At 38.4% G+C, this 14,996-nt stretch overlaps 1 protein-coding gene across 2 annotated transcripts in view; it reads right to left on the reverse strand.

Annotated features, from left to right (window-relative positions):
* The window catches only part of LOC129698201 (neuronal PAS domain-containing protein 2-like), a 64,102-nt gene that overhangs the window by 35,509 nt on the left and 13,597 nt on the right, over positions 1-14,996 (reverse strand). For both annotated transcript variants that reach the window (XM_055637165.1, XM_055637163.1), the window contains exons 2-3: positions 8,050-8,103; positions 2,105-2,253 (exon numbers count right to left, since the gene is read on the reverse strand). In XM_055637165.1, coding sequence (XP_055493140.1) covers positions 2,105-2,253; positions 8,050-8,103 — 203 coding nt within the window. The remainder of the gene's footprint in view (positions 1-2,104; positions 2,254-8,049; positions 8,104-14,996) is intronic.

A 14,996-nucleotide genomic window follows, 5' to 3' on the forward strand; every position in this document is an offset into this window, starting at 1 on the left:
TACAAATGATGCATAGGTCTGAGTCGGTAGGAATTGTGTGCACAAGGTGATTTTGGAATAGTTTAAACACACAAGGCGCAGCTGAGTGTGTTTTAGACCATTCCAAAGTTACCGTGTGCACACAATTCCACCGAAGCATGAAATAGACCTGTGCATCATCTGTTTTTATAAATGGGGGGAAAAAAGTAAAATAAAAATAAAAATCTTTTATTTTCCAAATCATGCGTCTGGTGGACGCTTGATTTAAAAAATATCAGATTTCGATTTTTTTTTTGTCCGTCAGCAACTCAAACTGTGGCTCACCCACACTCGCCATTTTGTATTGCGCGCGCAGCATCAAGCAGACAGCAAAAATCCCCCAAAATACCGTGTATCGGTATCGCTATAGTATTGTATTGATATCGGTTTTCTGGCCTGTAAAAATAATTACATGGTACAGCTGCGGCTTTTAGACAATCAGATTGCAGAGATTCTTAGACCCATTCTGTAATATTCATTGGAGTCACCACACCTACATCAAGGGCAGCACAGTGGGGCAACAGTAGAGCTGCTGCCTTACAGCACCAGAGACCTGGTTTTGATCCTGATTACAGCTGCTATCTGTACGGAGTTTATACATTCTCCCTGTTCACACAATCCCTCACGTCCTGGCACCTTCCTCGTAATTCTTTTCTGCACACTTTCCCGCGTAATGGCATATTTCCTCTAGCAGGGTGATCAAACAATATTCCTATTGTGACCTGATCAAAATCTTGCATAGCTGCAACATAACATCTCAATTTCTGCAACATAACATCTCAGACTTACACGTTGCCTTGACAGATGAAGGCCAGCATGCCAAAAGCCTTCTTTGCCATGCTGCATATTTATGATACCATTTTCAGGAACTATGTACCTGTACTCCTAGATCCCGCTGCTCTACAACATTCCTTAGGACCATACCATTCATTGTGAGTGTCCTGTCAATGTTTGGCTTCCCAAAATGCAACACCTCGCACTTAAATACATTAATCTACATTAGCTATTCCTCAGCCCACTTGCCGAACTAATCAAGATCTTGCTGTAATTTTTGATACCCATCTTCACTATCCACGATACCACCAACTTTAGTGTCATCTGCAAACTTACTTTGTACCTTGCCTTGTCCATTCCCCTCCAGGAATTCATTTGATCCCAGCTGTCTGTACCCAACCCATGCCTCCTTTCTTCTGACCAAAACCTCATTACGTCTTGTCATCCAAGGTTTCCTACTCCTGCCTGCCTTACTTACCCTCAACTCTAACAGGAACATGCAGACTTTGAACTCTCACCGTCTCACTATTAAAAGCCTCCCACTAGCCAAATATTATTTTGTCTGCAAACAATGTATTCCAATCAACTTTTGCAAGCTTCTATCTATTATTATCAAAATTAATGTTGCCCAAATTTAGAACTTTAAATTCCTGTGGACCTCTCTGTCTTTTTCGATAACTGCGTTTAAACCAGTAGAACCAAAATGGTTCCAATATGGCCGCTCTGCTTGTGCCTGCCTTCCTTTCATACACCACTCGGGCTTTCAGACCTAGAGTCTCATAGCTGCTTCTCCAATCTCCAGCACTCCTTCCCCTTTCAGCTCCACTGTCCCTGATGAAACAGCTGAATGTTTGCAGTTTCCCTGAGAACTTAACAGGCACAACCATCTCAATCCAGCCCTTTCATAAACTTCCAAACTCTGACAAAGTAGTATTGACAATTTAACAGTATATAGTGGAGTGGTCACGGGGACTGGTTCGCCATTCTCAGGAAATTCCAGGCCACTCTTTCTCCTTGCATTTGGTTTTCCTCAATTGACCATGAGACCTTGCTAGAGCATTAACAATGGTAGCATGTAGTGTAAGCCGATCAAAGTTGAAGAAGTGAGAATCTCTTCCTCTTCAGCCACTGTTTAAAGTTGCATTCAACTCAGGACAGGAATTGAATCCTGAACTTCTTTAGTCTGCATGACTGGGGACCATGCACATGGTGCTATTACCTACTTAGCTAAGAGAAGATGAGAGGAGAGGCAGCTTCAAAAGTTTTGAACACTAGTCAAACTTCAACTTTGAATACATCAGTAAGAACTTACCGTTGTGTTTTTGTAAAAAGCTAATTGTTTTCTGGAGCACTGAAGATTTATCCAGTTTACGGACACTGCCTGGAAGCATGACACTGAGTTCTTTAATGAGGACATTGAACTGATCACGTCTCTTTTTCTCAGATTTGTTACGTGAAGCCCTAAATTAAAATACAAAAGTAGAATTTGGCAACTGATAGCATACAGGATCAATAAAATAGTCCGTATGTGAATAGAAACAGTCTCTGCTTTCTCAAATCATGTTTGAAGATTATACCCAGTGCATTTTGATGAATACATTTCCAGTTTTGGCAATTTCCTGCAAAACATCTACACCAATATTGTATCAACCATATCGCTGCAGGATGTTGTCTTCCCCCAAAATGTTAGCAGTGATCACATGCAAAATTTATTTTAAATAATTTAATTAGATTAGAATTCTGTACTATAGTACAAGTCAAGATAAGTCACTTATATTAAAATAACAGAACAAGATAATTAAAAAAAGTAACATATACTTATAGAAATTATATTCTCCCACCAAATCCAAACAAATGTATATAAATGAATGAATATTTACATAATTTTCTTTTACAAAACATTAAAGTATTTCAGGGTAAATTCAGTAAGTCAGTAGTGCCAGAGAGCAATGTGCCCAAAATGACTGGGCCGGAGAAGCAATGCTACCGTGAAACATAGAAACATAGAAAATAGGTGTAGGAGTAGACTATTCGGCCCTTCAAGCCTGCACCGCCATTCAATAAGATCATGGCTGATCATCCAATTCAATATCCCGTACCTGCCTTCTCTCCATACCACCTGATCCCTTTAGCCACAAGGGCCACATCTAACTCCCTCTTAAATATAGCCATTGAACTGGCCTCAACTACCTTCTGTGGTAGAGAGTTCCAGAGATTCACCACTCTCTGTGTGAAAAATGTTTTTCTCATCTCGGTCCTAAAGGATTTCCCCTCTATCCTTAAGCTGTGACCCCTTGTCCTGGACTTTCCCAACATCGGGAACAATCTTCCTGCATCTAGCCTGTCCAACCCTTTATGAAGTTTGTAAGTTTCTATAAAATCCCCCCTCAATCTCCTAAATTCTAGCGAGTACAAGCCGAGTCTATCCAGTCTTTCTTCATATGAAAGTCCTGACATCCCAGGAATCAGTCTGGTGAACCTTCTCTGCACTCCCTCTATGGCAATAATGACCTTCCTCAGATTTGGAGACCAAACCTGTACGCAATACTCCAGGTGTGGTCTCACCAAGAAATAGAACACAGAACAGATAACCGTATAAAGCAGGAACAGATCTTTCAGCCCAAAATGCCAAACTTGATGCCAAGCTGATCAAATCTCATCTGCCTGCACATGATTCATATCCCTTCATTCCCTGCATATCCATGTAACTATTGAAAAACCTCTTAAGTGCCACTATCATATCTGCCTCCAGCACCACCACCGGCAGCACATTCCAGGCCCCCACCATCTCTGTGTAAAAACCTGCCCTGTACATCTCCTTTAAACTTTGCCCACTCATCTTAAAGCTGTGACCTTTAGTCTTTGACCTTTCCATATTGGGGGAAAAAAAAGTTCTGACTGTTTATCCTAGAAATGCCTCACAATTTTCTAAACTGCCTGCCATCAGCCTAGTGTTGTGAGGAAAACAATCCAAGTTTAAACCTTTCTTTGGCCTGCTCTCCCTTCCATTTAATGCACGTTCTCATTGAGTGAAATGACTAAACTTTTAAGATCATCCCACACTAGAAAACATGAGCTGCTCCAAAGATACTCTTGAGATTTCCATTATCCAGAGATAGCTCATATTAATTCACTATCTCACATGTGACATTAGAAAACTATAAAATTGCAGTCCCTGGTATCAAATGTATACTGTGCTGCACAGGTCAGCTGTACCTTTGTATTCATACACTCATGCTTGAAACAAATGTGCAACTGCCTAATTATGGTTAGAATTTGATTTAATGTACTGTTACATTTCTAAATAATTGTATATGCCTGCCTTAGGATTTTGTGTATGTTTTCAGCAAATATTATGTTTCAACCTCTATATTTTTATTCATGCACAGATGTGGATGCTGGCCACAAGGTCAGATTCTTTTACCTATCATTCATTGCTCTTAAACTGACCATTTCAGAGATCCTTTAACAGCTGACCGCAATACCTCCCTAAAAAGCTACACATATTATTCCATCCTTTCAAGGAAGAGTGTTTGTTCAGTCTAAAACAGTTTGAGGCAGTCATAGGCAATAGACAATAGACATGCATGCATGTACTTCTGATATAGCAATACTTTTCTTTTTGGTGTACAGTCATGGATGTTGATGTCTATAATTGTTTACATTTTAATAAAATATGTCAATTTAGGTAACAAATGGCTTCAATCTTATTACTTTGAACTTCATCCAATGGTTTGACATACATTCAACAGAAAGAAAAGCTGGAAACGCTCAAAGCGACAAGCTACTGATGAAAGGTCATTTACAAGATATGTTAACTATTTCTATCTCTCCACTAATGCTGCCTGGCAAAATAGGACGTACATGGTAAATGGTAGGGCATTGAAGAATACAGTTGAACAGAGGGATCTGGGAATAACCGTGCATAGTTCCTTGAAGGTGGAATCTCATATAGATAGGGTGGTAAAGAAAGCTTTTGGTATGCTAGCCTTTATAAATCAGAGCATTGAGTATAGAAGCTGGGATGTAATGTTAAAATTGTACAAGGCATTGGTGAGACCAAATCTGGAGTATGGTGTACAATTTTGGTCGCCCAATTATAGGAAGGATGTCAACAAAATAGAGAGAGTACAGAGGAGATTTACTAGAATGGTGCCTGGGTTTCAACAACTAAGTTACAGAGATAGGTTGAATAAGTTAGGTCTTTATTCTCTGGAGCGCAGAAGGTTAAGGGGGGACTTGATAGAGGTCTTTAAAATGATGAGAGGGATAGACAGAGTTGATGTGGACAAGCTTTTCCCTTTGAGAATAGGGAAGATTTAAACAAGAGGACATGACTTCAGAATTAAGGGACAGAAGTTTAGGGGTAACATGAGGGGGAACTTCTTTACTCAGAGAGTGGTAGCGGTGTGGAATGAGCTTCCAGTGGAAGTGGTGGAGGCAGGTTCGTTGGTATCATTTAAAAATAAATTGGATAGGCATATGGATGAGAAGGGAATGGAGGGCTATGGTATGAGTGCAGGCAGGTGGGACTAAGGGAAAAAAAGTTGTTCGGCACGGACTTGTAGGGCCGAGATGGCCTGTTTCCGTGCTGTAATTGTTATATGGTTATATGGTTATGATATATGTATTCCATCAAACCTTGTGCTCCCTGGAAGATATCAGCAAAAGAGTTTTTGAGTGTAGAATAATTCTGGTTAACAAATGTGCAATCACTAATTGGGTGTACAGCGTAACCATGAGAATTAGTCAAGTGTTTTGACTAAGGATTGAATTAGTTGGGTCAAACCATTAATTAACATAAAAAGAATAATACGATATTCTCTCTTTTGCCTCTTTTCTAGTCAATCTTTTTGTGGTGTTTAAAGATACTAATTAGGAATATAGTGCACTTGGGAGAAATGTTACCATTGTGTCAAAAGTATTGGCAAGGATGCAATTTTTAAATAATCAGATAGTGAATTTTGCTGCTATTCAAAAAAAATCCTCTCTGAGGAGCGAGTCTAGTGATTTGTAGCAATAGGCTTTAAACTTTACTCACTGTAAATTGCTAATCCACATAATAAACACAGGGAAATGTTGACCCTTCGAGCCAGCACCGCCATTCAATATGATCATGGCTGATCTTCTAAAATCAGTACCCCATTCCGGCTTTTTCCCCATATCCCTTAGTCCTCAGAGCTAAATCTAACTCCCTCTTGAAAACATCTCATAAGGTCATAAGTGACAGGAGCAGAATAAAGCCATTCGGCCCATTATCTGCTCCACCATTCAATCAAGGCTGATCTATATCTCCCTCCTAACCCCATTCTCCTGCCTTCTCCCCATAACCCCAGACACCCGTACTAATCCGTACACTCGGACTAGGTGGGCCCAAGACCCTTCCAAGCTGCATCTTTTAATCAACGACAAAATGTCTGATGAAAATATTAAGAACTTGTGTTAAACTTGCATCTTTGTGAAATCTATTCAAAGTTTCCATGCTGTGCCTTTCAATCAATCAATCTCAAAGATGTGCGTGTTTGTAGGTTAATTGCTCTATTTAAATTTCCCCTAGTGTGTAGTGGATAAGAAAGTAGGATAACATAGAACTAGTGTGAAAGGGTGAACAATGATCTCAATAGACAATAGACAATTGACAATAGGTGCAGGAGTAGGCCATTTGGCCCTTCGAGCCAGCACTGCCATTCATTGTGATCATGGCTGATCATCCACAATCAGTACCCCGTTCCTGCCTTCTCCCCATATCCCCTGACTCCGCTATCTTGAAGAGCCCTATCTAGCTCTCTCTTGAAAGTATCCAGAAAACTGGCCTCCACCGATCTCTGAGGCAGAGAATTCCACAGACTCAATGGGCCAAAGGGTGTTTTCATGCTTCTTTCAATCAATCTCAGAGAATTGCAGGTTTGTAGGCTAATCGGCCTCTGTAAATCGCCCCTAATGAGCAGGGCGAGGCAGTTGGAAAAAACTTTGCACTTATATCATGAAACTTGCATTGACATAGAATTACCTGTAGGTTTGATTTACATTGAAGAAACAAGGAACTGAAGATGCTGGTTTACAAAAAAAATAACTGGGGTAACTCAGCGGATCAGGGACCATCTCTGAAGAACATGGACAGTACCTATTAGATTATTATAGAATATACAGCAGAGGGACATTCCTTCATCTTGCCCCGATGTTCTGTCTTACCATTCCTCCCTCACTTGTGTGCTTGTATGTTATTTGCCCGATCTGTTCCTTTTCCCAGCACATTCTGCTTTGTAACCAGTCTCTGATTAAAGAAAATGTTCCTGAACTCTTTATGAATCTCTAAGGAGCTATATTATGTTTGAGTCCCTTGATTGTTTTCATCCTCTCTGTAGTATAATACAGAAGAAAGCATAGAACTTTGTAATCAGTTTAGAATAGTGATATTATGCAATCTACTTAACATATCAAGATTTTGTGATTTGTGGAACTAACTGTTAAAAACCATTGGTAACATCATGGTTGATATGTTAAACAGCTTAAATTGCTTGCTGTGGTGACATGTCATGTGTCAGGAAATACTTGTCATGTGACAGTGTGTTTGATCATGGGTATAACAGTATGTTTTCTTCATTGATGGAGAGAACTTTGGAATGGAGTTGGAAATGGCGCCAAGGACCAAGCTGGAGGCGATGCACCTCTATCTGGTGTTGCCAGGGCTATGGAACAGGAGAAGGGATATCAGGACACAGCTTGTTATTTCTCTTAAGAACCGTTTGCTTCCTGGATTGATTGGTTGGACCTTGCATCAAATTGTAGTGATAGTTGAATTGTATCAAGACCTATCGCTGTTGTCAGGAACAGCAGAATATGACTGGTACTGTTGAACAGTGGAAAATATTTCTGCCATTAATTGTGCAATAAAATAATTTTCTTGAACATATTGATTGGATCAGGCCCATATTTTAATAAACCTGCGCTCTGCAATACATCCATAAGAAGAAAGGTGGCTTGAACGATTAAACTATAGAACAAATTACAATTTTAAATATCTCTAACTCGCCACCACTCAGCCATCTCTTTTTTAGTGCTACTTCATTCCTTATTAAGAAAGTTCAGAAAAAACACTTTTTACAATTAATTTTAGATCCAGCACTTCATTTCAATATGCCTGTTTCTATTTTGATACCGTTACTTTATTTCTGTTGCAGTCATCCATTCAAATAAATAATTCAAAGATCATGCTTATTTTGATTTTATTCTGTTAAACGTCACATAAAGTCTCACCTCTTTGTCTTGTCTTTGTCATCTTCATCCATTAGCTCTTCTACAAAATAGTCCCTATGAAATGAATATATTTTAATTATCCTTTTTTTTAAATTAATACAGATTAATTATTTTAAGATAAAATAAATATATATTTGAAGGAATGTTGGCAACACCCTGGATTATTGACACCTTCCAAAATATCAAGTACAACTATTGTGCCATTTTATCAATAAACAAAAGTTTATTTTGTTTCCAATTCACTGGTTTATTAATTAAAGTCCCTCACCAATGACACGCATTTGAAAAAGCTTAAGATGTTATTTATAAATGAAAATATTTTTAGTGCTGCATATGCTGCAAACATTAGCAACATCCTGAACAGAAGAAACAGTGGAGGCTGAAAAGCATAATATCCAAAGATGGATCAGCAGTTCTGCCTATGCATTGTATAGTGATTTCAGACCACAGCCAGGGTTAACTACCTTATTAAATGGTGCATAATATCTGTGGTGAACTTGGTTTAGTGGGCTATTAACCCCGGTTATAGCTGGTTAGATAGGAGTTACATTATGAGTGCAATCCACGATGATCTGAAAGATATTTAAGAGTGACGCAACATGGCAGAGAACAGACTCCACAGTTTCACAACGCTGCATCAGAGGTCTTGATGCCTCCTACAGCAAAAAATCATCCTGAATTGTTTGAAATATATTTCTAATCGTTAGGCGTGCTTTCCCTTGACGCCAGTGGACTTCAATTTTACCAGTGGTCCTTGTTACCACACTCTGTCAAATGTTACCATAATGTCAAGTCCATTCACCACAATTTACATCCTTTGCTCGTGAACCAAGGCTGCAATGTAGTCTGGAACAAAGTTGTCCGTAAAACTCAAAGTGGGCATCAATATGTGGGCATGGATGGTTTGTTGATGCATGATAATAGCACTGTCAGTGTTGTTTTCCATCACTTGACATTTGATTGAATTAGATTGATTGGATGATTAATAATAAAATTGGGTCGGGTTGTTAGAATAATTAAGGGAAGTCTGAGCATCGATGCAAATAAATTTCCGTCAAAGTTCTCTGCATTTAATTTACTCAGCTCCAATTCAGAGGAGCAGTTTAAACAGATTTCATGTATTTATGGTTTTCAGGAATTATTTTAACTAGAAACTTTAAGGCACAGCAGGAACAAATGCCACAATTTTCAGTGTTTTACAATATGTTTCAGCAAAATTTACCAACAACAAATTACTGCAAACTGTGCTGCCCTTGTTATCTTTCTGAATGTTTTTAGTCATCCCAACTCAGGCCTACTATATTCTATGGTGCTGAAGCAAAAATAAGAATTTCATTGTCCTATCTGGGACACATGACAATAAACACTCTTGACTTCTTAGAATAATGTCCCAAGACCTAGCATCTGCAGCTGCTTCATCAGTTTTTTTTTCTGTCATAATGTTCGAGCGGGGATATTCACTGATAATATCGCATCATTAAGTGTTGTAATATATATTGAATTTTCTGTCATGATTGTACATTCTCTAACATTCTATACCCAAAGTTATGCTTTTACATTTTAATTTTCAATTAAAAAAAAGAATTATAAAAGGATTGTGGCATAAAATATGTCTTTCTAAGGATAGAATTGTTTGCATTAAATTGAGCATGTTTTGACAGATTCTAAATTCCATTTAATACTAATGCAACTGACAGAGGTTTTGCATTCAGTCAACAACATTAGGATTTACTTTGCTGTAAAATCTTATTAATGCAGAAACTCACAGCTCCTTGATCTATTTAAAAGTGCAAATCTCAACCTTCCTCATAAACTTCCAAATGAATCTGTAACGAGTATATCCATTTAACAACATGAAAGTATTTCTTTTATTTTCTGTTTGTCCTGTAGAAATATAGTTAACTGTATTTAATATTATTCTTTACAAACTCAATACTATTAACTAAATACAAATTACATAGAAACATAATTGAAAAATCCTAAATATATACATGAATTAATCAAATTGCCATAGAAACTGGAATACGTATCTTCCAATGCGCCGATTGGTATTTTCATTAAAAATAAAATCACTTCAAAATAACATTCAATAATGAGTTCATCATATTAAGAAAGTAACTGCCTTACAGAAGCTACATCTCATAATATTTGTCAGTAAGAATGGATGACTTTAAGTTTCTCAAAGCTCTTGGGAATGCAACCGCCTCTGCTAGTTCCAGATTATTTTGCTGTTGGCAACAATGAAAAGTAGGTCAATTTAAAAAGAGAGTGGTATATGATAGCAATGACATTTACTAAGCTGTTTATGATGGTTAATTTAGGTGGAGACTTGCAGCAACACATGACCATCTTTCTCCTTAATAGCATGTCAATTAAAGGTTTAAAATGCAATGGGGTTCAAAGCAAAATTGTTCTGCAGACATTCATGTATATTTTTCTATGTTTAATTTAGTGGAGAGGAAGAATTGGATGCATATGACTATAAAGTCATACAGCACAGAAACATGCCCTATCGGCCCAACTTGCTTATGCCAACCAAGATGCTACATCTACACTAGTCACACCAGCCCTCATTTGCTTCATATCCCTCTAAACCTTTCCTACCCATGCACCCATCCAAGTGTCCTTTAGATGTTGTAGTATAGTACGTGCCTCAACTACCTCCTCTATCTTGAAACTAACAGAATTATAGTCACTGGTTGCACATTGCTGCCGTGCCGATACGTCAACTATTTGCCTAGCCTCAGTTCCTAAGAGCCCATTCTCTAGTAAGGCCATCTGCATATAGTTTCAGACACCTTCCTGGACACATGTAGCAAATTCTGTCCCATCTAATCCCTTAACACTGGGCAGTCAACACTATCCAGTCAATATTAGGCAACCCAGTCAATATTTAATCACCTACTAGTACAACCCTGTTATTCTTACACCTACCTGTGATTTCCCTATTATATATATATATATGCCTCCGCTGACTATTTAAGGGCTTTATAGTAAAATCCCATCAAATTGATTACCTGTTTTTTTATTTCAGTTCTGCATATATGCTGGCTGATTCACCAGTATATCTCCCTGCCATTCTCCCAAATAAATAATACAACTCCCCCTTGTCTCATACCTCCACCATTCTCATATCGGAAGCACTGGTACCGCAGAACTTTGTGCTGCCATTCCTGCCCATACCACAACCATCACAATTCCGTGTTCTGATCTATGCTCTGTTCAGCTGCTCACCAGTGAGGCTTTTTGCATTAATGTAAATGCAGTTTAGCCGATAAGGCTTTCCACACTCCCTGTCTCACCTCTGCCTGGCCTGCCAAATGAAGTTGCTTGCTTTAATCTCTATATTTGCTTCAGCTTTCTCATATGGTGCATTACTACCATGGGTCCCAACCCCTCCAGATTAGTTTAAACATTTCCAAATGACAATCCTCCCCCTCCAGTTTAATAACACATGTACAAAAAATAGCACTATTGCACTTTGCACTATTATTGTTTGTGTTTTTATATACTGAACTTATTTTTGTTGTTTATTATGATGTTTACAGAGTACTATATTTGGATATTTGTTGTGCTGCTGCAAGTAAGAATTTCATTCTTCCGTTTTGAGATATGCGATAATAAAACTCTCTTGACTCTCGACTATCAGGATCTTTTGTTGAAAGTTATTTTGCTTCAGGAACAGCAGACATTACCATTTGAAATGTTCATGCTACCTGCCTGTATCCTCACAGCTCAGACCTGACAAGCAGCCCTTACGGCTGGAAAGCTGGAAGAACGCTGCTTCCGGGAACATGGACAAACATTGAATGCATGATCACAAGTTGGAAGACAGCTGGCATTAGCCTCTCTGAGGACAGAAAACCTGCACTGGCTACTACAGGGCCCCAAGTCCTTGGCAGGATTTTTCTATTGTAAGGGGTTATTTAGCCATGCAACACTGAAGCGGGCCTTTGGCCCATGTCTATGCTTTTCATCAATTGTCCATTTATGCTAATCTCAGTTATCAACACATCGTCCACTGTCTTCTATGCCTGGGCGATTCAAGTGCCTGGCCAGAAACCTCAATGTTGGAAGACTACCATTATTTCTCATCTTGTGAACTGGTAATCACGTATCTTTTCTTTACTCTTGGTGTTTCTAGCCTTTAAATGTTGAAGGGAATCCTACTAAAATCACATGCTAACATGGTGACAAGACTTCAGTTTGCAAACTCTTTCCAAGAAGTTTGTTTTCAGAGAATTGTGCCCAAGAATGTAGCTCAGATGTATCTGACCCTTTAAATAACTCAATTGAGGAACCTGCAGCATTAGTGAAAAATAGTTCTCTGTGAGTCATTACCAAGACCAACTTAGATTGGATTGCATTGGAGCCAAAACCATTTCCAGATCGCTGTATACAGGCAAAGTTTGGGCATTGCACTTATTTGAGCAGGCTGGATGCCAGAGAAACACAAAAGGCATTCAAAGAAATGCTCCCCCAAAAAGATAATTCCATATTAACAAATTGTATTATCTGTCCTAGAACTAGGTTAAAAAAATGTCTATGGTAATTTTCATCCGTACAATCCCTGTTTTTCCAGCTTGTACAGTTGAACGTTTCAGAATAATCACCTTTATGTATGACCAGTTTTACAATGGTGATAAATTCATCATGGGTGCAGCCAGGTTTCTGAGTATGGTTAGTACAGTACAAAGAAATGTGCCAATTTGGACAGAATTTAACTCATACTAACAATTTCTTGACCTTTCACAGGAATTCTTCTGATATTGGATCATACTGCTGGAAGAACCATGGCAGAATTACAAAGTTATCTTGTTTGCTTTGAAATAAAATCTTACAGTGTCTTTCTACCGTAAGCTATTCATTCCAATTTCTTTGAAAAATAGTAAATGGCAATTGTGAACTTGCAGCATAGTTTGTAGCAATGCAATTTTAATATTGGCTTTCTCTATGTGTCTGTCTCTACTTCCAGCTACCCAACCCATCACACACTAAGATAGTTTTAGCAATCAAAGTATTGCTAACCTTATTGGCTTTACAAAGACGCAAAGACTAAATTTATCAGGCAAGAATAGTGCAAACATTCTTATGACGAGCCAATGACTGTTTCAGGACTAATGTTATTTCAGCCAAATAAGAGTAAACTGTGAACATGTTTGATGAGAACTTCATTATTTTGTATTTCCTGGAGGAAAGCTGTCCAAAGTACATTGAGGATTAAAACTCTGAATGTTGTGGATACGCAATTCATAAACACAAAAGAATTTAGGACAATTATAGGTAATTGGTCACATTCCAGTTTCATTGATATAGATTACATTCCACCATTATTCAATTACTTTAACTCTGAATCTGAATCGCCAAAAACAATGTAAATAGGATTTTATTCAAGTGAACGCTTTGTAATCTGAAACTTTCAGAGTTTCAACCGTATAATTTTGAGACATCAAATGAGGATGGATGTATTTAATATTGATTATTGAAATAAACAAGTGGATGACAAATTCCATTATAAGAACAATCTGCAGGAGAAGGCTACAGGATTGATAGATCCAAACAATGGGACAGAGTTGAAAGGAATTTTTGATCTCATGAGATATTTCAGAGCAATCTCTGCTGTTTACATCTGCAGAGATGAGATCCTCGCAGATGAAATGTGCTATGTTGAGGTCTCTCATCAGGAAGTACAGAGATTTTGTAGCAAGCCATTAAATTGGATTAGGAATTCATTTATGTGTTATTCAGAGCAGGTGAGCTGGTACAGCAGGATGCCAGGAGGGTTATGCACTTTAGAAACATAGAAAATAGGTGTAGAAGTAGGACATTCAGCCCTTCAAGCCAGCACCACCATTCTATATGATCACAGCTGATCATCCAAAATCAGTACCCTGTTCCTGCCTTTCCCTCATATCCCTTGATTCCGTTAGCCCTAGGAGCCATATCTAACTCTCTCTTGAAGACATCCAATGAATTGGCCTCCACTGCCTGTGGCAGAGAATTCCACAGATTCACAACTCTCTGGGTGAAAAAGTTTATTCTCAGCTCAGTCCTAAATGGCCTACCCCTTATTTTTACACTGTGACCCCAGGTTCTGGACTCCCCCAAACATCTGGAACATTTTTCCTGCATCTACCCTATCCAATCCCTTAAGAATTTATATGTTTTTATAAGATCCCCATACATCATAAATTCCAGTGAATATAAGCCCAGTCGTTCCATTCTTTCATCATATGTCAGTCCCGCCATCCTAAGAATTAATCTGGTGAGTCTACGCTGCACTCCTTCAAGAATTTGTAGGATCTCCTGACTGACTGAATAACTTTGTTGTGGTTAAGAATGGTTATGTTGAGGGGATCACTTAGTTTGCTGAATTGTGAATTGGTGAATTTTAGTTTGCAGGCTCCTTATGAAAATTATCTCACTATTAGGAAATAATCTCACTATACCACATGCAAGCAATGCCACCTCAGGTTCATATGAGTTTATTGTCATGTACACCAAGAAACATTGAAAATCCTTGTTGAAATGAAGCTCAGAGAACAAATAGTATACATTGTAACGATAAACATACATATGTTATGTGTAAAACAGCAGAATGGTGCAAAGATTGTGGTGCAATCTGAAGTAGTGCAAACAAAAAATAGTCATCAGTAGAATGATGCTTTTGGCTCTTAAGCTACTGCTTGGTTCTTAAGCTACTACAGTTACAAGAATATGCAGCAAATGCTTGGCCTTCTAGCTGATTCCTAATGCCTTAAAGTCAAAATTCTGTCACAGGCTTTCCACTTTCCCTATTCCAGTACCATCCTCGAAACCCATTACTTCCCACGCTGCTTCCTCTGGTCTCTGTGTAAGTCCCGTGCCCAGTTTGCGCACTTCCTTACCCTTGCCCATCTGCTCCCCGAACTTTTTATCATAATTGCTCAACATTGCTCCAATATTTG

This window comes from Leucoraja erinacea, chromosome 6 (assembly GCF_028641065.1).
Source record: "Leucoraja erinacea ecotype New England chromosome 6, Leri_hhj_1, whole genome shotgun sequence".
Lineage (NCBI taxonomy): Eukaryota > Metazoa > Chordata > Chondrichthyes > Rajiformes > Rajidae > Leucoraja > Leucoraja erinaceus.